Source organism: Apostichopus japonicus, chromosome 8 (assembly GCF_037975245.1).
Source record: "Apostichopus japonicus isolate 1M-3 chromosome 8, ASM3797524v1, whole genome shotgun sequence".
In the NCBI taxonomy this organism is placed as follows: domain Eukaryota; kingdom Metazoa; phylum Echinodermata; class Holothuroidea; order Aspidochirotida; family Stichopodidae; genus Apostichopus; species Apostichopus japonicus.
The window spans coordinates 34,120,647-34,145,424 of record NC_092568.1 but is presented as its reverse complement, the minus strand read 5'-3'; the positions used below and the strand labels follow the sequence as shown (position 1 = coordinate 34,145,424).

The 24,778-nt window shown below is 38.6% G+C and overlaps 1 protein-coding gene across 1 annotated transcript in view; it reads right to left on the bottom strand.

The window, feature by feature from the left end:
- LOC139971689 (xanthine dehydrogenase/oxidase-like) overlaps positions 1 to 24,778 on the bottom strand; it is a 68,114-nt gene that overhangs the window by 21,268 nt on the left and 22,068 nt on the right. The window contains exons 7-13 of the mRNA XM_071978379.1: positions 15,706 to 15,786; positions 14,379 to 14,520; positions 5,183 to 5,350; positions 3,331 to 3,407; positions 2,521 to 2,617; positions 1,600 to 1,706; positions 1,244 to 1,428 (exon numbers count right to left, since the gene is read on the bottom strand). Coding sequence (XP_071834480.1) covers positions 1,244 to 1,428; positions 1,600 to 1,706; positions 2,521 to 2,617; positions 3,331 to 3,407; positions 5,183 to 5,350; positions 14,379 to 14,520; positions 15,706 to 15,786 — 857 coding nt within the window. The remainder of the gene's footprint in view (positions 1 to 1,243; positions 1,429 to 1,599; positions 1,707 to 2,520; positions 2,618 to 3,330; positions 3,408 to 5,182; positions 5,351 to 14,378; positions 14,521 to 15,705; positions 15,787 to 24,778) is intronic.

Here is a 24,778-nt window from a genome sequence, read left to right as displayed (position 1 = left end):
CTTCTCCATCGGCAAATACAATATGCTTTGTTATTCCAAGAACAAAGCATTTTTTGTAATGCTTTTTGCTACTTCTACGGCTAAAGGTCATCAGTACTGGTCCCAAAGTTTAGCATGCTAAAACATTTTTGCAGCTTTCAAAAGTATCATCCTGATGGTACGGAATGTCCAAATTACTTCCAGATATTGAGCACTGATAAATTTAGCAAATAAGTTACTATTGTTTGATATGCTAGCATATTTTGGGCCGGTATCGTTTAACAGTACTCAACAGTTAAGAGGTTTCATTGTATCTTTGTTACATCAATTTATAATAAGTACTTGTATTTCTAGAGAATTTATAATCAACAAAATCCTTAATAAAGCACTTCAGTAATAAATTAAATTGTCGAGTGTATTTACTGTGTAAGAAATGTTAATTTAATGTACCCTCTACATTAATAATATAATAATTGGGAAACTGAAGTATTGGTTTCTTATACATCAAACAAAATAATGAATGAGCAAAATACTTAGCCAAGTATAACTCTAAATAAATCATAATAAGCCAATCATGAACTAAATTAAATGCAATCATCAGCTTCGAAAATAAGTTACTGCAAGTAGTGGATACCTTATCAAGGTTTTTAAAAGTTAAATTTCTATAGCGCCCAGATAACTTCATATATTATACTTTAAACCTTGAGAAGCTATGTTACTTTTAATAACGAACATTATCGTTGTTATAACCTATTGATTTCTAGTCTCCCTCACATATAAGAATCAGGACAGAAATTGTTATTGATTATGCCTACCAATGTATAGGGACGCCTGCACCTGGTGGGGGGGGGGGGACTACGTTTGGTATAGGCAGAATATTGTGTTGCACCGCGCAATGACAGCGTGGGTCCAGTAGGGGTCCTGGGGACGAATACACTATACTCTCTTGCAAGTAAACACTTTCGTAAGACATTTTCTGACTTTTACACCCCCCCCCCCACACACACTCCTCGCCCCTTGCAAAGTGCTATGAACTAAAGTGAAGGCATGGGGCGATCGACCCCGTTGCCTCCGTGCTGCCGATAAGGTATATGTATTTTATAGTATTTGGCTCTGAACAATGAGCCAAATACTTGGGATTATGTCGAACGTGAAACATTTAAGATATAACGTTGCTGGTGCAACATAACAGTTCTAGTTAAACTGCAATGGTTTACAGTATAATATAAGATCTGCGTAAGAACTTTTCTGCTTCAACATTTACCTTCCTATGATTTTACTCATTGTTTTGGGGGTCATAATGGTGGTGGGGGCCATGCCACCGAATGCTAATCGGACATCTTCAACCATGCTGGTACCCTCTACAAACTTGACATTCATCCCAGCATTGACGATAGCAATGTCATCTTCTTTTCTAGGAGACTGTTTGTACCCAAACATAATTTCATTCTATGGATAAAAAAGGATGAAATTTGTATTAAATCATGTTTAAAGTAGTTTCTTCTTGTGTATGGTCCCCCTTTTATGACATTTAAACAACCTCTTCCATGTAATTAATAATGACAATCAATTTTAGATTCATATGAATCATATGACATCAAACCAATTGAAAGCATTCACCTTGGTCGTAAACGGAATGAAGACACTGACAATTACTTCTTCTGGTAGCATCGCGGTCTTTCTGTAAGCAGTGTAGAACTCTTGATTTATCGCAACCGTCCGATAACCTTTGTCAAAAGTACAAACAAATATAATCCGACGTAAAAGTTACAACAGTTAATTGTTCGGACAGATTATGCGTACTCTCGTAAGTTAAAACAGCCAGGGTTTGACCCCAAATTGTGAAAGACAATGTATATTAGTCTGTATTATTTGTCGAACCGAGTATAATAAACAACATCAAAATATTGTATTACTCCTTCAAAGATATCGTTTGAAAGAACTTTGAACTATGTAACTTCTGTGGACACAGATTCTTTCAAATCAAAGCTTTACTGTAGGCCTATAGACGCATACCTTTAAAAATTGTAAGACCTTGAATTAACTTTAAATTCTTAAATCCTTTTTCTTACTGAAAAAATGCAAACAGTTTGTGACACTGTTGTCGTTGTGTATATATGATTCTGAAGAGGAATTGAAATCTTGTTTAAAGGAATTTATCAGATGTGTTAAAACAAAAATCTTGAAATTATGATAAGTGCAAATCTTCAATAAAGGTAAATTAAATCAAACATTATGATCAATATAAGTACTTGTGATCATATATTACCATTTATATAAAAATAATACTAGCTTAGTGCGGTCAGAGAGAAATCAACAATTGAGTGTTATTGGCTCAATTATCTAACAAAGGGCTTTGTTAATGTTATCATCTATCTTTGTATTGCAAATGTCACCAAACTTCTTTGTCATGGAATATGTGATATCAAGCCACGCTGCCTGAAACGTGATGAAATTAATATAACTGAGATTATAATGTATTTGTGAAATAAGTTAGATGAGGAAAGCCAAAGATGGTGTAAATGTTGAATTAATACCCACCTTTCACTGATGCCAATGTAATTGTGCTTTTGCTAGCCATGAAAAGCGGAATAAGATCGGAAATGGGACTCCCTGTTGCAATGTTACCGCCGATAGACTGTAATACACAGAAAATATTCATGTTTGTATTCAACGTTTTTATGAATACATTATTTCTAATTATATGTAATCCTTCATTGTTATATTGAATTATCTGACTTATTGCGACAACGGTTGGCTATGAAGCTGATTACTTGAGTCGTATATATCCTATTGCGGCAATTAGCCAATCATTTTGGTGCTTAATGCATTTAAAGATCATACAAACTACTGGCATAATTCTGTTCAAACTACAAGAGCCTCATTGGTATTATATTTTGGCTATTTTGAAATACTTATAAAGTTATAATAAAACAGTTTAATATTATCAAACGAACAAAATTGACCTTTGTAACTATACGTGACCAAACGCAGGATCTCTGGTCATTTGTCACTGATTGATTACCTATTATTACCATTCATGTGCCTGGAAACCCGGGATTAGTTAGTTATTTAGGGAGATTGTTCTACCTTTCAGTGCCAACAAAGCACTTATGAACCCTTTTTGAACCCGGAATGGGTTAGTAATGCAGGGAGGTTGTTCTACATTTCAGTGCCAATAATGCACTTATAAACTAACCATAACATCGTGTACGTGTACACTGAGTCTGTACACTGCAACATGTATAGCTTAATGTTAAAGAAACTTTGTAAAATGCTTCAATTATATTTTTTACAAAAACTAAAACAATTATTGTAATATGTATGTTAATAGGATGTAAGAAAATTTACAGCCACGTTACGGATCTGAGGTCCAGCAAACCAGCGAAGCATTTCTATTATTGCGGCATAGGACCTGACTTGATGCTCTGGACGGTAAAAGAAGAAACAATAGAAATGTTTTCTTATTAGAGTTCTCTTTTCCCATGACGTTTACAACCCAAAACAAAATTAACTTAATGTGAGCATTTAATGATAACATTACTTCAAATGCAAAATTGAGGAGAAGGAAAAAGAATCGAAAGGAGGTGAAACAGTTGATTGCAGTTAGTAACATAATTTATCTTCCAAATGAGAATATAGCGCTGTTAGTTTTATTATATGTCACAGCAGTTCTTTGTTTGAATTCTTGCAAAAGCACATTATTTATATAGGCAAACATGAAAAACGGAGCGTTGACCTAACAAACGTCCTACAGCAAAGATACGTAGCCTAACCTACTTTGCAATATGACAATAGAACACTACCATAATGTTTTACAACACTGTAAGTTTCATAGACTTCGTATAGAAAATTAATCAGGTAACTTGAATGAATCTAGGGCAAAGTATATGGCCACAAGATGAATAATTAAAACAAATTGATTTTAAGGCATAAAGGAGGTAGCAGAAACTGATTAGATAACATTTAGGTAATGTCATAATATGCAGTTAAAGAAAAGCATTAGTTGGACACGGAGGAACAGAGATTAAGACGAAGATGTCTATCAGGTCAACACATGGATTGATGGAAGCCAGTTCATGCAATTGACTCTGATGCACTACCTCCCGTCACTAAGGCTTTAAATCTAACGTGTTTCTTACCAAAAAAAAAATAGAGAAATTAAACTGAAGTATTAACAATTGAAAAATGTTGGCATGATTTTTCGTGATTTTATGCCAATAGGACAATTTAGGGCAACTTGTTACATAAAATGGTAAACGGTAAAACAAAGTCAATGCAGAAGTACCGCCTGACGAATTTGGTTTATTACTTCACTCTATGGAGGCCATATTTTTCAGACAGCTACATTGCATTTGGACAACCTGTCACTTGATAAGGGATAGATAGCTCGGTAAATTCCACAATACACTACCTGTTTTCATGAACTCCAACGTACTATATGTTTCTTGCTAGTAGGGTAAAGTGCAAAGAAGTTAGTACTTTACGGAATACTAAAGAGGATAAATATGCAGTAAGTTTGTCAAACCCTGCCTATCTAAGTGATGCAACAATATAACAAATTCCATACTAAACGATTTGCCCTAGTCAAACACTTCCACATTGTGGTAATAAAAATCCCATAGACTTGAAGTAAACACAGTCATTAGAAAAACATCGTAAAATAATCTGAGGATCACAAGATCAAAAGACAAGTTTGAAGCAGGCAAACTGATAGCTGAAGCTTCAATTTATAACTACTTGCTTTGGTCATAAAAAAAATATAGAGTAGGCTAAAGGTATACAAAAATATCAACAAGTTTGGTTTAAGTAACACATAATGAACCCAACTTTTACAATACAGGTTACAACACTGACTGTAGTGGGAGCAAGCAACATACTCTCTCTAGTATATGTATATGCTATAATAAGGAAAAGCAAGAAATCTCAGTTTCATATATTTTTATGACCATATCGAACCAGCAACAAATTGATATCACTTTATAACATCAATCGCATAAACAAGCTCATGGCTCTTTCACGGGCATGTCAATCTCAGCTTGGTTGTTTTTGAGGACACATATTTTTCACCAGATTTACCTCTATTGTGTGACAAAGTAGACAACACTGCAAGAAGGAAGGAGACACAACTACTTGAAGGTATCTGTTCAAAGATTTCAGAAAAAAAATTGTACTGTCTTTGCAATATTTTGCAGGTTTTTACCTAAGCTTTCTGCGACCACAACCTTGAGAAACTCGGTAAAGTGAGAGAGACTGACAGATGATCCTACACAGACTCCATCCTCCGATACAGAGGTTGTCCGCATCTCTTGTATGTGACTTGCATCAATAAGAACTGAGTAGAGCTGATTCTTGAATTTCACCTCCACACCTGTATATACAAAATGACCAAACTTGAAATTGAAATTATGTATCATCAATTCCCTAGTTTTTATCATAAAAAAGGTTTGATGTTCTAAGAGCTTATCTGATACCAGGGGCGTATCCAGGATTTTCTAACCCGGGGGGCGCAAAGTACTATCTAAGCGGAGCGCCACCATCTTGGCAATGTCTTGGCGTTTTTCTTCTGCTCCCTCCTTTGCTCCCTTTCTACTTTTTCTCTCTTTTTTCTTTTTCTTTTCCCTTCCTTTCTCTCCTTCCTCCTCTTTTTTCCCCTCTTTTTTCCCTTTCTTCTCTTTTCTTTTTCTCTCCTCTTTTTCTTACCCGGGGGGCGCACGCCCCAACGCCTCTCCCTGGATACGCGCCCGAGAGTGTATGTTCAGCTGGCATTCACCAGCCAGCCATGTAGATGATGAAGGGGGCTAGTAGTCCCAATATTGTGATATTGAGCCTTATGTTGTGGGCGGAGGTCATATATTCGTTTGAGTTCACCAGGGGTCAAATTGTGGAAACCATTGTTTATCACAATATTTTAACAAGGACAGATGTCATATTTAGTATTTTGATGTATCACATTTAGTACAAGAAGCCAGTTGTTGAGGTCAATGGTCATTTCATGACAGCCTGTGTCATTGTGAATTATTGTTTGTCACATGACACTGCCTTTCACTGTATTACTAAGATCAAAATGACATCTAATGATCACCGTTTTATCTTTGTAACGATAACTTTGAAACAGCTTTGAACTATGAAACGATCTAATTGAAATGGAGTTATATTGTGAGAATTGCCGTATACACACAGTCTCTATATAAATTACAAAGCCACTATCGTTTATGCTAAAGAATCTACCATATGACGAATAGCAGCAACCAATCAAAGCATTGGCTTCATATGATTTGCTTTAAACAAGAAGATTTTCATTGTATGTGTGGCTAAATGTGTAAGACTGCATTGACTCCTTACATAAGTGCTCATTCTCGACACTCAAAGAGTAAACTTCAGAAATAAGAGATCTGCCAAGCAAGATGATATACCAAATTGGAATTGGTCTAAAGTCCGAGTGCAGAAAACTGCACTCGAGTGTATATTACACATTTCTTTGTGGGTATACTGTAAGGGTGGGATCTACATTAAATACGTGTTTGTTGCCACATTGTTCAGTTCAGTGGTGTTGTTATTGTTTGTTGTGTAGGGCAATCAATCTTGTAAAGCTTTAAACAACAGACACATCCCTACCTGTGATTCATTGATTAACGGTAAACTGTAACCGTAGGTGCTTTTTTGTTTTTTAATTATGTGATGCAACTTACCAGGTAGAAACAATTAAACACAAGAACACTGTGGTACAACAAATTTGAACACATTGTTAGTAACAGATGATGAAGCCACAAATGAAAGTATGAGTTCATGTATAAGAATTCAAAATAATAACAATTTTGGAAGCTATGAAAGTTTTAAAGAAAATGGTTACACATCTCTAAAAGAGTAATAGCGTTCCGTTATAACAATTCCTCATTCATATAAACACTTAATAGACATACCATTTTAACTGCAACTTTAAACCAGGGAGTTGAAAAAAAAAAATTCATCTGTTTGCACAAATCGTAGATATAACCCTCAGTGTCAACGTGTAAATTGTGTTAACAAGTGTACAACGACACATGATTCGGTTTTTGAGCAGGTTTCCAATGACATGTTTTCGTACTTTTTGGAATAATATCTTTCTTTCTTTCTTTTAAAAAACCCGCAACTTCTCAAAAGAACCAAAATTTCTTCCAATCCTTTGTATAGATGATTGAATTTGTTTCAAAACAAATAAATGATAACAATCAACCGCAAAGTAGAAGGTTTAAAACACTCCCGTTACAAAGAAGTTTCATGCTGAAAGCAGTCAATGATGCGTTTCCAAATTTCCTGTGATTTGTTTGGCTAATAGTCCCTACCATTGTCGTGCTCAATAAACACAACGTATTATGTTTAAATAACTTATTTATATAGCGCATTCAGGCGCGTATCCAGGATTTTAAAACCCGGGGGGCGCGAATTACCATCTAAGCGGAGCGCCACCATCGTTTGGCGCGCAGCGTACAGGAAAATTTCTTATTTTGATACCCCCCAGATCACCGGAAACGGCACTTCTCGGGCTTGAAATGACCAACCAGATGTACACATTTTGCCTGAGAACCAAGTATTTCCTAATAGTTTTTTTTTTTCATCCATAACCTTTTTGAAGATTGTCAACCCGGCACACATCATGTTGGACCTGATCGCATCTCCTGTGGGTCTTTGCTTTTGTAGGTGATTCTACGTCGCGGCCCATAATACCCGTCAGCCCCACTTTTCAAGGTTTTAAGCCCCATATTTGTTCAGAATTTGAAAATTCACATTTCTCGTGAATAAACTCACTTCAAAAGATACCCATAATGTTGTACAAAATTTCATCTATGGACAACCAATATAGAAAAACTTCCCTGGCTCAACCCCTAACAGACCGGTCAAAATTGCACGAGTAGAGGGAAGTGTGATGCAGAATGTTGGTCAGAAATTTTCGAAAATTCAGACACAGTTAATTTATTGGTGTAGAAATATTAAAACCTCTTATAACGGCTATTATAAAACTTGGTTGAAGGAAATGAAAAAAATAGCAGATATTTCAGAAAGCGAACACTACACACATAGGCGTAGGAGGCGCGGCGGCAGTGGTGGAGCTAGGGGTATTGGTCAGGAGGGGCGAGAATGGTCTGTAGGGGCGCTTTCGACACTATCTAAGCGGAGCGCCACCACTGGTTGGCGCGTAGCGTACAGAAAATTTTTGAGTAAAGATACTCCCTAGATCACCGGAAATGACCCTTTCTGGGCCTGGCTTATTTGCAGATAAACGAAGAATAAGGTGTCATCGCCAAATTCCACCAACAAAATGTGACAAATGTCAATAAGTAGATGAGAGCGCAATAAAAAAGTCAATAATGTAGAATAAGTAAAAAGTGGTAAAGAGCTGAAAAAGGCGCCAGCAGTCTATTTGAGTCCGTCAGGGGGGGGGAGGGCATCCGCCCCCTTGACCGCATGGACGCTCCGCCACTGCGCGGCGGGGGTGCAGCCCCTAATTCGCCATTACTAATGTAAAAGAGAGTTTTGACATAATTGGACCTCCATGCTTTTTATACATCTACATGAGACATGTCGTTGTTTACATTAGCATCCCGCGGTATACTGCGCAATTTGAACGGACCGTACGGTACATGATGGCATGCGATGTAATAACCGATGCTTGCTTATATTATATTGACATTAACACGTTGAACGCGCGCGAAAATTTTTGGTTATTTTTTCAGGCAAGTCGGACAGTTTTGAGGCTTTTCATCCTGGAACGCCATTTTCATGCTCACTGATATGATGTGATATCTGCTGTTTGCGTTACAAATTCGAACAGGCGCGTAGCGAGGAATTTGCCAAGGGAGGGGCGAAGCCTGTAGGCAAATTAATCTAAGCGTAGCGCCACCATAAGTTGGCGCGAAGCGTACAAGAAAATTTTGGTCGAAAATGCCTCCCAGATCGCTGGAAATGGCACTACCCAGGACCATTTGTTAGCGCGAAGCGTACAAGCAAATTTTGGCCGAAAATGTCTCCCAGAACGCTGGAAATGACACTTCCCAGGCCTTGTAAGTTGCATTTAAGCACTTTCTATTTTGAAATTACTTAGCGATATCATTTAAAAAAATGCTGAATGGGGGGGGGGGGGGGCGCGGTCGCCCCCATTCCAAAAATCGTTATGTTCCCCGACGACACGGTCGAGTTTGAGACCAGCCACAGTTGTTTTCATAGCACAATTCTACACACGCGTTATGATAGACCATATATAGTATATATATATAGATCATTAGTGAGAGAGGAAAATGGAAACGTCAAAAAATGGAGTTGTCGGTGTAAGGGGTAGGGTGAGTCACACTTTTACAAAATCATTGATCCGTCACTGGCTACCCTTCAGCGCTGTAATGATGTCACTGTTCCTCTTTCTCTTCCCGGTGTCTTCGCGTTTTTCTTTTACTCCCTCCTTTTCTCCTTTTTCTCTCTTTCTTCTTTTTCTTTTCCCTTCCTTCCTCTCCTCCTCCTCTTTTTTCCCCTCTTTTTTCCTTTTTTCTTCTCTTTTTTTTCTCTCCTCTTTTTCTTACCCGGGGGGCGCGCGCCCCCAACGCCCCCCCCTGGATACGCACCTGGCATTATACCGACGGTCTTAATGCAACTAATTGTAACGTTGCTGTCCCGTGTAGAGATAGCAAAGTTTGTAGTATAGGCTCTCATGTGTGTGCACTCTCTAATATATCAACGTGTATGGTTGGCCACAGTGGACAAAATTCAGAAATTATGACGACATATCAGAGGGCAGGACTTTTTTATGTCTACATAAAATTGATTTGATGTTGACATAAATTCAAATTAATGCTGGCATATATTCAAATAATGCTGGCACCGTACCGTACCAGCTGCGTACTGATAATGCAGTTGGCACCTTCCTCTTTCAATCTGTGTGAATATTAATGTACATTTAAAGAGTTGTGTCTGTATTGCATGTATGGGCTACCACATTATGTCAAAATATTCTTGCTATGAGTTGCACTTCTCTTTATATAGTAAGTACACCTTGTATAGGGTTTCAGTGCAAACACATGAATTTATTGTAATCTAAGATAATACATATAATATTAATGTCCCCACGCTTCCATAGGCATGAGTTGTATAATTTGCATTTACGATTTTCAATATGCACATTATAAACCTATCACTATAGGATATCCGTTGCGCACAAGCCAATGTTTTTGTCAGGGGTCATTATAACTAAGTATTGTGCGTTCCTGTAGAGGTAATTTAAAGTGCATGTTTTCATGGAGGAACGTGTGGACGCAAGTTTTTTTCTGAGCGGACGCAAACAATTTTTAAGATAGTAGGTCATAAAGGTGTAACACACTACTTGAGTATACTATCTAAGCGGAGGGCCACCATCGGTTGGCGCGGAGCGCACGACGATTTCTTTGCCAAAAAATACTCCTAGATCGTCGTAAAAGACACTTCCCGTTCAAGTTGCATTTACACATCGGTTATTTGGAGATCTCATGTCTTAGGATTTTGACTTTCAATAATTTCAGTAATGCATTATGGGTCCGTATGCAATGAACATAACTAGAGAACTGTCGGTTGGGGGAAATCATTGAAATGTCAAATGCTTAACTTTTTTTTTAATTTGTGATTTTCCAGGGGGAGTGGGCAAGTGCCCCCCTATACTGTATGGAGTATAATGGAGACTACTGTACAAATACAGTAATCAAACATTAGTATAAACCTAATTTCGGCTGAAACTTTGTCTCCATCTAAGCCTAATTTCCTGTGCTTTTTTACTTACCAGATACACCAAAGGCATCTTTATTCTTACCTTTTATATTATATTTATATGCAAGCCCTGCCTTCTTTTTCAAATGAACGCAGTTTCAAGTCTGTTGGGTGGTGGGTTATTGTTTTAGAATTTTTCAAAAAATCATATGTCCCGATGTTGCACTCAGTACAACATTGGCTGGAATTGGGTTTTAAATAATATACTTCGTTTTCGATTATAATAATAAATAACATAACTAGCTCGACACAGACATTAATACCCAAAGAGCCCTTGATCATGATGTCCGTATTCCGTATCACGTGAAATTACGTATATTGTCTTGTTCAGTCTTTGCATGAGTTTTTCTTTCCCAGTAAAACGGGCCCTCCCTATCCAAAGAGGTATACCCTTTTTCTGTGCATCAGTATAGCGGGGGCCCCCTTTTGGTCGGGGCCACCTGGTTAGTACGGTCTGAGCCCATAGGAGTTACGCTACTTTGCCCCACAATCTTTTCATTTCGAAATACGCACAGTTTCAAGTTCATTACACACTGAAGGCTTCGATTCTCTATCTGCCTTCAGTTAAGGGAAGATCTTGGGATTTTCAGCCCTATCGCTAGATATTGCTAGATATCCATACAGTACAGTGCCCTTGGGATTTCTTGGATTTTTCGGGGCCTGATCTTGGGAAATTGCAAAGTCGGAAGTGGTCACACTCTATGTAGGTCAGTGCACGACCTCTAGACGTCACTAATATACCCGATCACTTGTTATCGATGAAGTGGTGTGTTGTCGGATTTTGTCAAGGTCTTGGTACTACGGGCGAAGGTCATTAATTAATTAGTTTCGTAATTCATCGGGAAGCGATTAGAGGGGTGGGCGTATGTTTGTGGGCGCGCGTTTTCATGCAGATGGGAACAATCTGAAGAAGTGATGGGTTCGTCATGTTCCCCGACGACTCGGTCGAGTTCGAGACCAGCCACAGTTGGTTTCATAGCACAATTGTACAATTTAAGGCTTCCATACACACACACTCGTTATCATATTTAGTACCGGTATATACATATATATATATATATATATGTAGATAGATATCTACATTAGTGAGAGAGGAAAAAGGGGAAAAGAGGTGTAAGGGGAAGTGTGAGGCGCACACCCCTCCGTAATCCTCGATCCATCACTGACCCTGTGTATATAATAGTGATCAGCGCTGTAATTATGACTGTTCCTCTTATCTTCCCGGTATCTTGTCGTTTATTTTCTACTCCCTCATTTTCTCCTTTTTCTCTCTTTCTTCTTTTTCTTTTCCCTTCCTTCCTCTCCTCCCTCCTCTTTTTTTCTCCCTCTTTTTTCCTTCCCCTTTTTTTCTCTCCTCTTTTTCTTACCCGGGGGGCGCGCGCCCCCAACGCCCCCTGGATACCCGCCTGGATACCTCACCAGAGTATCACGATATGGTTTATAGGGTGTTGCATATTTCTTTCTTGCGATGGGGTTCAACTGTACTCAAAATGAGTTGTATTAGTTAACAACCTGCAATATACGTAATTCAGATATGTTGCTAGCTGGGCTCAATACGAATCAGCCGCTACCACTCAAAATGAGCTGTATCAGTAAACAACCTAATGTATACACACTTCAGATCTGTTAGTAGCTGGGCTCACTACGAATCAGCCACTACTACTCAACCAGAATGGTTTCGACGATGTAACATGAGCAGTTTTCTTCATGAATCTGAAGTAATATAAAGTGAGGTTGTTTACAAGGGTTTCACGTTTTGACCTCTGATAACCCCAAATGACCTTTGACCTCCACCAAAAACAATTGGCTTCTTTAACTCAATGTGGTACTTCTACACACTAAATAAGAGGTCGGCTCAAGCTTCCAGTATGGAGATATCGTTATAACAAGGTTTTAACAATTTGACCCCTGGTGACCCTAAATGACCTCTGCCCTTTACCAAAACACTGTGCTGCTGTTACACAATGTGGTACTCCTACACACCAAATGTGAGGTCTGCCCATGATTTCCTTCTTGAGATATCGTGTGTACAATGTTTTCAAAATTTGACCCCTGGTGATCCTAAATGACCATTGACCATTGTACTCAATGTGGTTTACTCTACACAAGTAAATATGAAATTGGTCTGACCTTCCCTTCTTGAGATATCGTGTTTACAAGATGGGCGTCACAAACGCACTCACGCGCATACACGCACACACACGCACACCCACACACGCACACACACGCCATCATGAATGCAAAGGTTACGAGTATCATCGAAACCAAACATGACACTTAAATACTCTGCAAACAAACATATTTTACATGTTAGTGTATACATGTGAATTCCCTTTATCAACAGCTTGCTTCGGGTGAAAGGTGACATGGCATGATTGGTCGAAACTAATAATGTTTTGCATCACACTTTGATGTGATTAAACCTATGTGTAGGCTTTCTTAAAAAAGTGTTTGCCAAATCCGAGTGTAATCCTCGGATTATACGTTCATATTTCGTATCGATTATGCTCCATTAGTGAATGTTCGTTTTATACGCCAGATTTTATTTTTTATCATCAAACCATCTTTTTTTTCTTTTTTGAAGACATGCTACTCTCAAGAGTTACTTCATCGGGTTCCCCCCTTTTTTCTTTGGTGTAGTTCATGAAGTTAATTTAGCAACCTGTAATTCAGGAATGTGACTATGAGATTCACCCTAGAGGTAAACATTACAAAATGATCTTATTTATTCTATAGAGACTAGGCAAATTAGGTTAAAGAGAGAATTAAAACAACAACAGCTGGAGCAAACAAAGAAATATGAAGTCATCAATGACAATAACCTTCACTTTCCATATCAGATTGTTTTAAAGTTTAATAGTGGAACATTTAGTGTCACGCAAAAATTAGTTTACATTTGTCAATCGTTTGCCTAGCATTCCTGAACCATTTCATATAAGGTAACAGATTATAACCTTCGTGTAATAATAAAAAAAAAAATAATAATAATAATAATAATAATAATAATAATAATAATAATAATAATAATAATAATTATAATTATATAGCGCATAATCAGCAAAGCTGCTCAAAGCGCTTTACAAATGTAAAACCTAAAAACAAATAGTAACAAAAACTAAATATTAAATATATAGAACCAATAAGGCATAAAATGCGAAAGCATAAAGCAACAATATAAAAAACACCCGTACTAAACGATTATAAACAATATATATATATATATATATATATATATATATATATATATATATATATATATATATATATATATATATATAAGTATGTAAATAGTAAAACAGTTTAAACAAATAAAAATGCACAAAAGATTACATCATAGTCAATGTCTAAAATAAATAAGTATGAGAAACTATACTACAGTAAGACAATTATTGTAAAAGTCTAAAACAGATAGTAATAAACACCCAATACTTAAACGTTAATAAATAGAACCCTAAACGTAGCAATATTCTGCTCTTGCAGGAATGCAGGAGAATAGGAACTGGCACATGAAAAGTAAGTCACGTACTTTGCACACACACAACGAAACAAACAAATACATATATCTGTAAAAATCACAAAAGATATATATATCTTTCAAATTTGAAAGTTTATGTCCCTTAGGGGTAAAATCTTACCAATTTCAGTGTTGCCTACTACCAATTTCGAGTTCAAATATTGTGATCTCAAATCCAAAAGTTCTTGAAGAGTAACAGGACGGAACCAAATCACTCTCGGTCCCGAAAATTTCAGAGAAAATGCCGGCTTTTGGCTCTGGACCTGTCAGAACGAGTGAAGAAAGACATATACACTGTATGGAAATACGCTTCTCACAAATATCAGAGATTGCAAAGGAAATTATAAAGAGAAAGTTATACATTTTTTCATCATATGATCATATGATATATATATATATATATATATATATATATATATATAAAAACGTATATATATATATGTAATATAACGAACTCAACGTTTACTCCAAAAGAAAATGTTATTTAGAGAAAACCAGAGAAATAACATATGACTCATAATTGACAAATAAGGAGTAAAGTCTTAGAAAAGATATTTGAATTTTCGGTCCCCCCGGGACCTACGTCAGCAATACTTGGCAGTTGAATGAAAAGTACAAGTTGCATAGATGGAATTATCACCATGACTATACAGGAAGCGGATTTAGGAGCAAAGAACGCATTACATCTGTGTGTTGAACTGATAGTTGTTAATAGGTCCCAAGTCGTTGTTGAGGCCGGTGATGTGAGACTTAATACGAAAGATCCAATCGATTTCTTTACGTTTACGTTCAGTGACGGATTTGAAGTTCGAGGCAATTAAAATTCATATTAGGTTTTTGAGAGAACGACTTTATGAAGATTGAAATGTTCGGACACGGGGAATCCTGCAAAATTATCACGAGAACATTTTGTGTGAATATTAAAACGTAAGCGGACCCGGGAGACTGTTTCACCTACCCTATTTGCAAAGTACACAGTAGAAAATGAAAATAACATTAATTGAATCACAAGAGAGGGAAGAGGGTCTTAGACTATAGTCAACAGGCACTGTGGTAAAAATTCCCAACGTTGGCTTTGTGTGTTATCTTCTATACTTAAATATCTACTTCAAGGAGAAATTTGCGGATTGAAGCATATCTTTTACGCACTGTTAAGTGAACTTTGACTTGTATTGTGTTTAAAGCTTTGAGCAACTTAATTACTTATACTAAACAAATGAAACGATCAATAAATGATCTTTGGCCTCATATTTATTGCATATTGTTAATAAACAACCCTTGGATAATGCTGCCAAGGTTTCATCATAATTCATAAAATATTCTACTCGAAAAAGACATTTCCATAATACTAGAGAGTGGCATAGACTGACAAGTATAAGTAGACTTATGCTTCCAAGTGTTATGTTACAATCAAAAACACTGTGATGATCATCATTCAGGTAACCTACCAGCAGTTCAGGAGGGAAAATTGGTTCCTGGCTTGGGTCATACCTCTCAAATTCCTGTGACCGAAACAACTCAGCAGATACCTGAAAATTAAAAGTAAATTACCATTCCATTCATCAACTTTTTTGGGAGGGGCCTAGGCTCGCTTTTTTAGGCTAAAAGAAAATGATGGATATTTACTGGACGAAATCAAAAGAAGAAGACAAGAAGCATTCCTTACAATTCACATAGAAAACAGGTTTTTTTGGGGCATAAGTTGTTCAGTTTGCCATAATATTCCAATATTCCTTCTCCGCGCCCTCCTCATGTTTCCACGCTAGAACCCCAAGTCCGCAATTCGACTTTGAGATTCTAGGAATGCACATGTCATGTTGATACAGTTATTCCAAAAGCATAACTTGAAACCAGCATACTTTATTTACTTTCAACATTGAACAAATATTCCAGATCTATTTATAGTTTAAGTATTTTTTACAGAAAAACAAAGCCTACGCAATTGCAGCCAACAAAACGGAAATAGCAAGGACCTGTAGTGTATTATAGACAATTCTGAAGTTCAAAATATGAAATACGATCGAGACACACAAAATCAGTTTTGTCTTCATTTCAGATGACACCATATTTTCAAACAGCTTTTGATGCTGTCCTGTCTGTAGTGTTAAAGGTCATCAGTATTCCTACATTTGATAGTTATTCAAATTCTCAAACGACGTCAAGTATTCTCCAGCCATCGTAAAAGATTTCTTTGAGCTGATGAATTTAATACAATTAACATGGACACTCTACGATGCATGTGAATTATTTTAGAATGCATCGTAATAACCTCCTGTAGGGTACATTTGGCAAACATGAAGCAAATTTTAGTATGTTAAAAGTTTCAGTGATTAGCATTTAAATACTCATTTCAAATGCGAGCAGAACTGAAGGCTACTGCTCTTTCTCGAAACTTTAAGGAGATAAGAGGAATGGCTCAAATAGTAGAATTCGTTATTGTGAAGGTGGAGGAGAATTAAATACTTTAAAAAAAGGTTTGGACACAGAAAATCAGTTCTGTTTGCATTTCAGATGACACCATATCTCAAATAGCTTTCGATGCTGTCCTGTCTGCAGTGTTAAAGGTCATCAGTATTCCTACATTTGAAGGTTATTCAAATTCTCAAACGAGGTCAAGTATTCTCCAGCCATCGTTAAAGATTTCTTTGAGCTGATGAATTTAATAGATTAAATTATGGATACTCCACGATGCGTGTGAATAATTTTAGAATGCTTCGTAATAACCTCCTGCAGGGTACGTTTGGAAAACATGAAGCAAATTTTAGTATGTTAAAAGTTTCAGTGATTAGCATTTAAATACTCATTTCAAATGCGAGCAGAACTGTTCTGTTCTTTCTCGAAACTGTAAGGAGATCAAAGGAATGGCTTCAATAGTAGAATTCGTCATTGTGAAGGTAGGGGAGGAATAAATAATAAAGGGGTTGGCGAGGTAGATTATGTGATCTGCTTCTCTAGAAAATGTAACAGTTCGTTAACAGATAAGATTACCGGATTACACCTTTATTACTAATTCATCAAATTTCTCAAATATATACTAGTATAAGTAACCTCTTGATTGCTGTGGCCATTAGCCATGTTCACGCCATTTTGACTACAACCTCCTTCTCCTCAATTTCCACAGGATAGACTTCAGTGATTATAATATTTTCAAAGGTGCATGCAGTGATTTAAATATGTGAACAGCTAAATCACGGAAGAAGAGGTGGGAAAACAATGTCAGGGTGACGAAAGAGTGTTGCCGGACAAATACCCCCCGGACATATACCCCCCGGACTCATACCCCCGGGACAAGTACCCCCCGGACAAAAACCCCCGAGGACGAATACCTCCGAGGACAACTACCCCCCGGACAAATACCCTCCGGACATACACCACCGAGGACAAATACCCCCGAGGATAAGTACCCCCCAGACAACTACCCCCGGGACAACTACCCCCGGACATACATCAACGAGGACAAATACCCCCGAGGACAATTAACCCCACCCCCAGCAATTACCTCCGGGAAAACTCTACCCGCACAAATACACCAGCACAGATACCTCACCCAGGTTACTACCCGAACTAAACCAGAATACGCCCCAGCCCCCCCCCCCCCCTGTTAACCAAGCGGACCTTTAGCTGGTGAACTACGTAGTACGAAAGCCCATTAGGGCCATGAAAGACAATTTTCTTAATCTGGTATATCAGATTATTTTTCTGATATATCAGATTATTATTCTGATATGAAACGTTATTATAACTAGGGAAAATTAAATTGATTTCTTAGATTATCATCATTCTTTTTGCAAACAGAATAACCAGAGAGTAGGTTTTTTTCAAATGGTACTGACGTCGTGGTCTCAAGCCTCTTTCTTTACTTACAGGGGCGTAGCCAGTATGTAGCACTGTAGGCCCGGGCCTACAGGGCGTAGCCAGTATGTAGAACTGTAGGCCCGGGCCTACAACTTTTTTGGCCAAGTTATCTTTTTTTTTAAAACACCCATAATTCAAATCCATAAGCTTGCGGGACGAGTTTAAGAGTAAAGACAGGAAAAACTATTGAAATGAACGTAGCAAGAATATGGCTAAATTAGATGACCTATTCTTCTGTCATCTAGGCTGTCATTTCTATCGCGTGCCGTTTCATTCAACACTCTACCCGCCGAAAAAGACTAGGATACGATCTTGTCAGTTTTTTAACATCTAGTTATAGCCTAACCATGATTAACCATGCCAATAGCTTCGGCAACTGCTGAAAGGTCTTTAAGCGCAATGCGCAGAATAAAAAACTACGTGCGTAGTTTAAAAAAACTATACAATGAATGAAGAGAGACTCATCGGTTTGGCACTCATGCACATCCACCAGTGGCGTAGCCAGGGGGCGTGGAGGCGACAGCCCCCATGAAAGCTTGTCGCCCCCAGTCGCCCTCCCACTGGGATTTTGGGTGTCGAAAAAAATTACATGTGCGAAAAATATATCATTGGTCTGAATGGTCTCGAATCTCCATGATGACCACTCATGAACGACCCTTCGACCGCAGTCGCACATGCAGTCGCGACGGATAGCTTCCTTTGCCTATAGTATATGTCCGTGGACATTTTGTGGCATCGTTCCTATAGGCCTATATCTGAGGCCCTGGGGTCATTCCTTGACCGACTTGGTGCAATATAATGTGCCCATTTCGAAGTAAATTTATTAACAGATTGTTAGTTGTCATGGGTTTGAACAAATGAGGGGTATTCTATCCTGAAACATAGGCAAAATGGGGCTGGGGTTACCAGTTCGCCGCATCATTTGTCAACTTGCACTGGGTTCTAATGTTGATGTCAATTGGAATCGCTAAAAACAGAAATAATCGACCAAAAATTAAGGCCGCATGAACTTTATTGCAGATTTCCTGAGTGACGAATTTGTAATTTTCTCCCGAAAGCACGCAACTAGATGGCTGCTATCCAGCCTGGCAAGTGCCATCTCCAGCGATCTGGCAGATATTGAAATCTGAAATTTTCTTGCTACGCTGCGCGCCAACTGATGGTGGCGCTCCACTTAGATAGTACTTGCGGCCCGAATACTCGAATCAATTACGTCCGCCCCCCCCCCCCACGTTTCAAATCGGATTGACGCCCCTGCTTCCAAGGCTTGGGAAGTGTCATTTCCGTCGATCTAGGAGGCCTTTTAGCTAAAAAATTTAGGTACGTTGCGCGCCAACTCATGGTGGCGCTCCGCTTAGATAGTAACAAGACGCCCTCCCAGGAAATGGTCAAGCCACCCAGCGCCCTCCCCCCACTGAAAAAAATTCTGGCTACGTCACTGACATCCACAGAGACTTTGCAATTGTCGTTGAAGCTGTGCTGAAGAAATTTGCATCAGATGGCAATCGTCGGATAGCTCTCGCCTTCTCTTATTAGGCTAACTTAAAAATTTACTAGTAACAGTTGTATCAAAGACAATTACTGGCTATAGTTGTATCAAGGACAATTCTGGCCTATCTTTGTATATACAAGTATCAGAAGTTGAAAAGTAAGACTACTCTGTACATGTACTTTGCTAATTTTAAATACATTATGTAGTATTGCATTACGTACTATTTTGACTCGTTCGTTTTGGGGTTTAAAGGTGATATTGAATGAGGTGTCTCAAGTTAGCATGAGGCCAGGGAACCAGAATTAACACTCGGGAAGGGCCGTTTCCGGCCATCTGGGGGGTTTGTAAAACCAAAAATTTTCTTGTACGCTCCGCGCCAACCGATGGTGGCGCTCCGCTCAGATAGTCGTGCCTACAACTTTGAAAATCCTGGCTACGCCCCTGACTTACGTTTCATACAATCGTACATACTATTATGAAACCTTACAGGCAATTCTGTCGGTGTAACGGGCTACACCGTAACCGGGTTTGACTATGATAGCCCAGCGGTCCATGAAACAATGCATGGGGGTATGGATGATGATCATGCACACTAAACTAGAGGGGTGGACCGTGGTTATGCTTGCCCCGCCCCTCCCGTCTGCTCCTCCCATCCTAAAATGGCGTGCACTTACAGGAAAAAATAGCTTAGAATAAGCAAAACAAGAGGAGCGTGGAGGCCGAGTGGCTAATGCTTTTGTTTATATATAATCCTGTTATGTTGTGTCCTTGGGCAAGGCACTTTTATCTCGACTGCCCCTATCCATTCAGGTGTATAAATGGGTACCTGTGAGGTAACTAAGCTGTGTGCGCTGGATTCTCAGCAGCCAGCCTGATGACCAAGGATTCAAAGTGCTATGAGATGGCTGTGCCATATAAAGCGCTATACAAAAACTAACATAACATAACAAATCATCAAGTAAAATTACTCAGAAGAAAACTTGAAAATGGTAAGCCGCAATAAACCTGAATTGTTCGGAGATTAATAATACAGAATAGTGTCACTATAACAAATAGTAAATTAATAGTTACCAGGCGCGTATCCAGGGGGCGTTGGGGGCGCGCGCCCCCGGGTAAGGAAAAGAGGAGAGAAAAAAAGAGAAGAAAAAAGAGAAAAAGAGGGAGAAAAAAGAAAAGGAGGAGAGGAAGGAAGGGAAAAGAAAAAGAAGAAAGAGAGAAAAAGGAGAAAAGGAGGAAGTAGAAGATAAACGCCAAGACCTCGGGAAGAGAAAGAGGAACAGTCATAATTACAGCGCTGATCCCTATTATATACACAGGGTAGCCAGTGACAGATCGAAGATTACAGAGGGGACGTGCGCCTCACCCTACCCCTTACACCGACAACTCCATTTTTAGCTCATACCAGCATGCTGGTGTGAGCTATTGTTACAGTGCGGCGTCTATCACTCTATCCGTCAACAATTGGTAAAACCGCTCCCACTCACACAGTATTCAATGGAATTTCATGAAACTTGGACACAAGGACCATTGGGTATAGGGCCATCAGAGATGGTCCGAAATTGGGGTCAATGGTCACCTGTGGGCCGTAATGGGCCATTTTGTGGAAATACGCAAAATGCTTCTTCTCCTACAGATTCCATGGTACAATGTTGAGGGTTTGTCACGATAGTACTATGGAAGTTTTACCTTCAGGGTGTTCATGAATTTGAGATCAAAGATCAACTAGGGGTCTTTTGTGGCCCGGGCCGCCGCCCTATATTTTCAAATTGCTCCTGTTCGTACAGTGTATGGCCAGTTATAATGAAACTTGGTCACAACGTTCCTCGGGATGAGGGTTATGAGGGGTGTTCGGAAAATTGAGGTCAAATGTCATTTAGGGGGTCATCAGGGGTCATTCTTTGTAATATTTTCAAATATCTCAATCTCCTCAAGATTTTGATGGATCATATTCAAAGTTGAACTGATGATTGTTGGATTGTGTATGAATAAGATGATGCCTAATAATTTTTGGTCAAAAGTTAATTAATTACAATGAATCCCCATTGTTTAAAAAAATCTGAGCCTTCACCTTTTGCCAAAGCTCCTTAAATTTGTCTCCCAGTTTCTGCAGTGTTTGTTTACATTTGTGGTTAAGCTCTGCAGAGGCTGTTAGTGGAATTAAAGCAGGACTGGGAGTTGTTATTAACTGTTGAACTGTAAGCATGAGAGCCTTATAGCCAATCAGCACTTGCCGATTCTTAGAAGTCTTTGAGCCTGAGGTACGTAGGCAGCCAGCCAAAATTTTGGCAAGGAGTGCTTCAGTATGGAACGCGAAAAGGGCAACCATATTTCGTTGTCTAAACTAAGTTTGTTGCAGTCTAAACTAAAGTTGTTGCTGCTGTTTTACCACGTTGTTGCTCAAACTCACGTTATTTTAACTTCCGTTGTCTAAACATATGTCATTGTCTAAACTTACGTTGTTGCTATCGGCGCTGTTCAAAATTGCTCAACCGTGTAATGTAAACCAGAATGCAAAATGCATTGAGGTTTCGATGACTTCAGTACACTAGAAAGGTGTTAGTATAAGCAGAACTAGCTGTTACTATAGAAATGGCCCGAACCACCATTTTGATACATTAAATAAACACAGGTCAGTCTATTGTACGTGGCTATACACACCTGCACCAAAAACAATAGGGGTCTTGGAGGTCAAAGTCCATTTGGAGTCACCAAACGCAAACTTGTGGAAACCTTGTTTTACAAGCTACCGTATCTCCCACAGCCAGCCTATCAGATAACATGTGCGTTAGTACAACTCATACGAATAGGAGGCTGCACGGTAAACAACTTTTAAAATGTTATAATGTTATACTTATAGGCTATGCATATACGCTGTGAATGTCGGAAATCAAGTACAAAGTCGAGTGTCTGGACAAAGTACCAGCATAAAAATACTGCATTTTTAAACTGATTTCATTGAGCCCCTCCAACAATGTGTAGAGATAATCTGGGAATGTCGGTAATCAAGTAAAACGAGTGTCGAGACAAAATGCCAGCATAAAATACTGTACTTAAAATTGAATTATTGAACCATTACATGATGTCTGGATATGTTGTGGGGAATGTCGGCAATCAAGTAAAACGAATGACAGTCATATTACTAAAGACAAATGTTTTCGTCCCGATCGAACACCAATTGCGTTTATTATATGACCTATACTTTTACTAGTGTTTATAGTTGAGAAGATGCGATCTTATCACTGCCTGTACTTTGTGAATTCTCTACACAATATATATATGGCGGATGCCATCCAGTGCCCTAGCTTCGCTGTTTTACAAGGGCGGCCGTCCGACCTTCATTTCGCCTGCCCTGCCACTCTTTCCTCCTCTCCAACTCCGTATATAGTACCTCGATGCTTTGACCTGCAGCGATTTCACCAGCTACCCCAACTCTTCAAATATCCCCGCAAATGTAGTGTGCATATCTCGCTAAATTCCACGCAATTTGTATTAGGCCTGTTCAAACTTCGGAGTTTCAACTGCACATGCGCATATCCTGAAAATTTGTGGAGAAAAGATCATATCACCTTACCTACAACACATAGCCTTAGTCAAAACTCGAGTGTATCTTGGATGATTCGTTTCTTGCATAACATGTTAGCAGGTTTTTTGGTCTAAAATTCTTAACAATGCTGAGCGAGGTTTGTGTATATTCCATTTACAACACAATCCCTTTCGCAAATCGAAACTCCGAACTGGATTGGTGTTACGAATGAACTTGCTTGGCGGGTTTAGTAAACTAGTTCTGTGAGTCATATTGCCTACGTACTTCAATACTGTGCCCCTCTTGTTACTCACGAAGCGCAGACTACATCCAACCATAGAGCAACTGATCCAACATTTACCCTGGATGCTTTTCAGTATTTGGAAACAACCAACTCCACGAAAATTATAGTATTTAAATAACATTTTTACGCAATGTCGAAACTTCAATGACTACTTTTGACGATGTATGACTGCAGTAGTTTATGCACACGAATTAGTGTTGCACCAGAATCATGACTTGAAGCACGTGGTCAAAGGGACCGCAAAACTTTACGCAAGTTTGCAACGAAGAAATAACTGTGGTATAAATGCACATTTTACATTATCAACTCTCAATATGGAGAGAACAAAGCATACTGTGAGATTTAAAGTCCTTTTCAGTATCAGAGATGTTGTGGTAGCTTCCCGCAAAATTCATAGATTGTCTCAACTCATAACTTTCTGTGATAAAACAATTATTCAAATATGACATTAACAATATAAATGTAAATAACGTCCTCGGAGTTGTATCAACTATCATGCAAATATCGTTAACGTGATTTTGTTCGACAAATCAGGTTGTTAAGGATATTTACATGGCTGTTGCTACAAATCCGGCATGACATTAACGATTACCCCCCCCCCCCCCTTTTTTCGCGTTACATAGTTAAACCATCATACTTTGCGTTCATTGAGCACTGAAGATGCAAGCATGTTTGCAGACAATGGGTAAGGGACTATTAACCAAACAAATCTCGGGAAATTTGAGAAAACATAATTGGCTGTATTTAGCATGAAAATCTCTGTAATAGATATGTTGTTAGCACTGCACGGAAGCAACTTGCGGTTGATTGTTATAATTTTTTTGAAAAGAAAGAATGATGTTCGTTCACAATGTGTTCACAACGGAACTTTAGATAGCAACGAAAGTGTATACATCAACGTGAGTTTAGACATCAACCGTAAGTTAACTTAGCAACGAAAGTTTTAGACATCAACGTGAGTTTAGACATCAACCGTAAGGTTTATAAATCAACGTGAGTTTAGACATTAAGGCGCGTTTAGTCGTCAACGTGACTTTAGACATCAACGTAAGTTTAGACATCAACGAACAACAGCAACATGGTAAACTAGCAGCAACAGCTTTAGTTTAGACAGCAACAAACTTAGTTTAGGCAACGAAACAAACTTAGTTTAGGCAACGAAATACGGTTGCCCTTTTCGCGTTCCATACTTCAGGTCTGCTCAGGTAGAGGGGAGAAAGTTTAATAGGGTAGGTCAGTGGAATTGTTTGAGAGAGTGGGTAAAACAGGATTTAAAGGGGGAAAATAGGAATTATAGCCAGTGGTGTGGCCAGTATTCTGCTAACGGAGGGGGGGGGGGGGGTATCC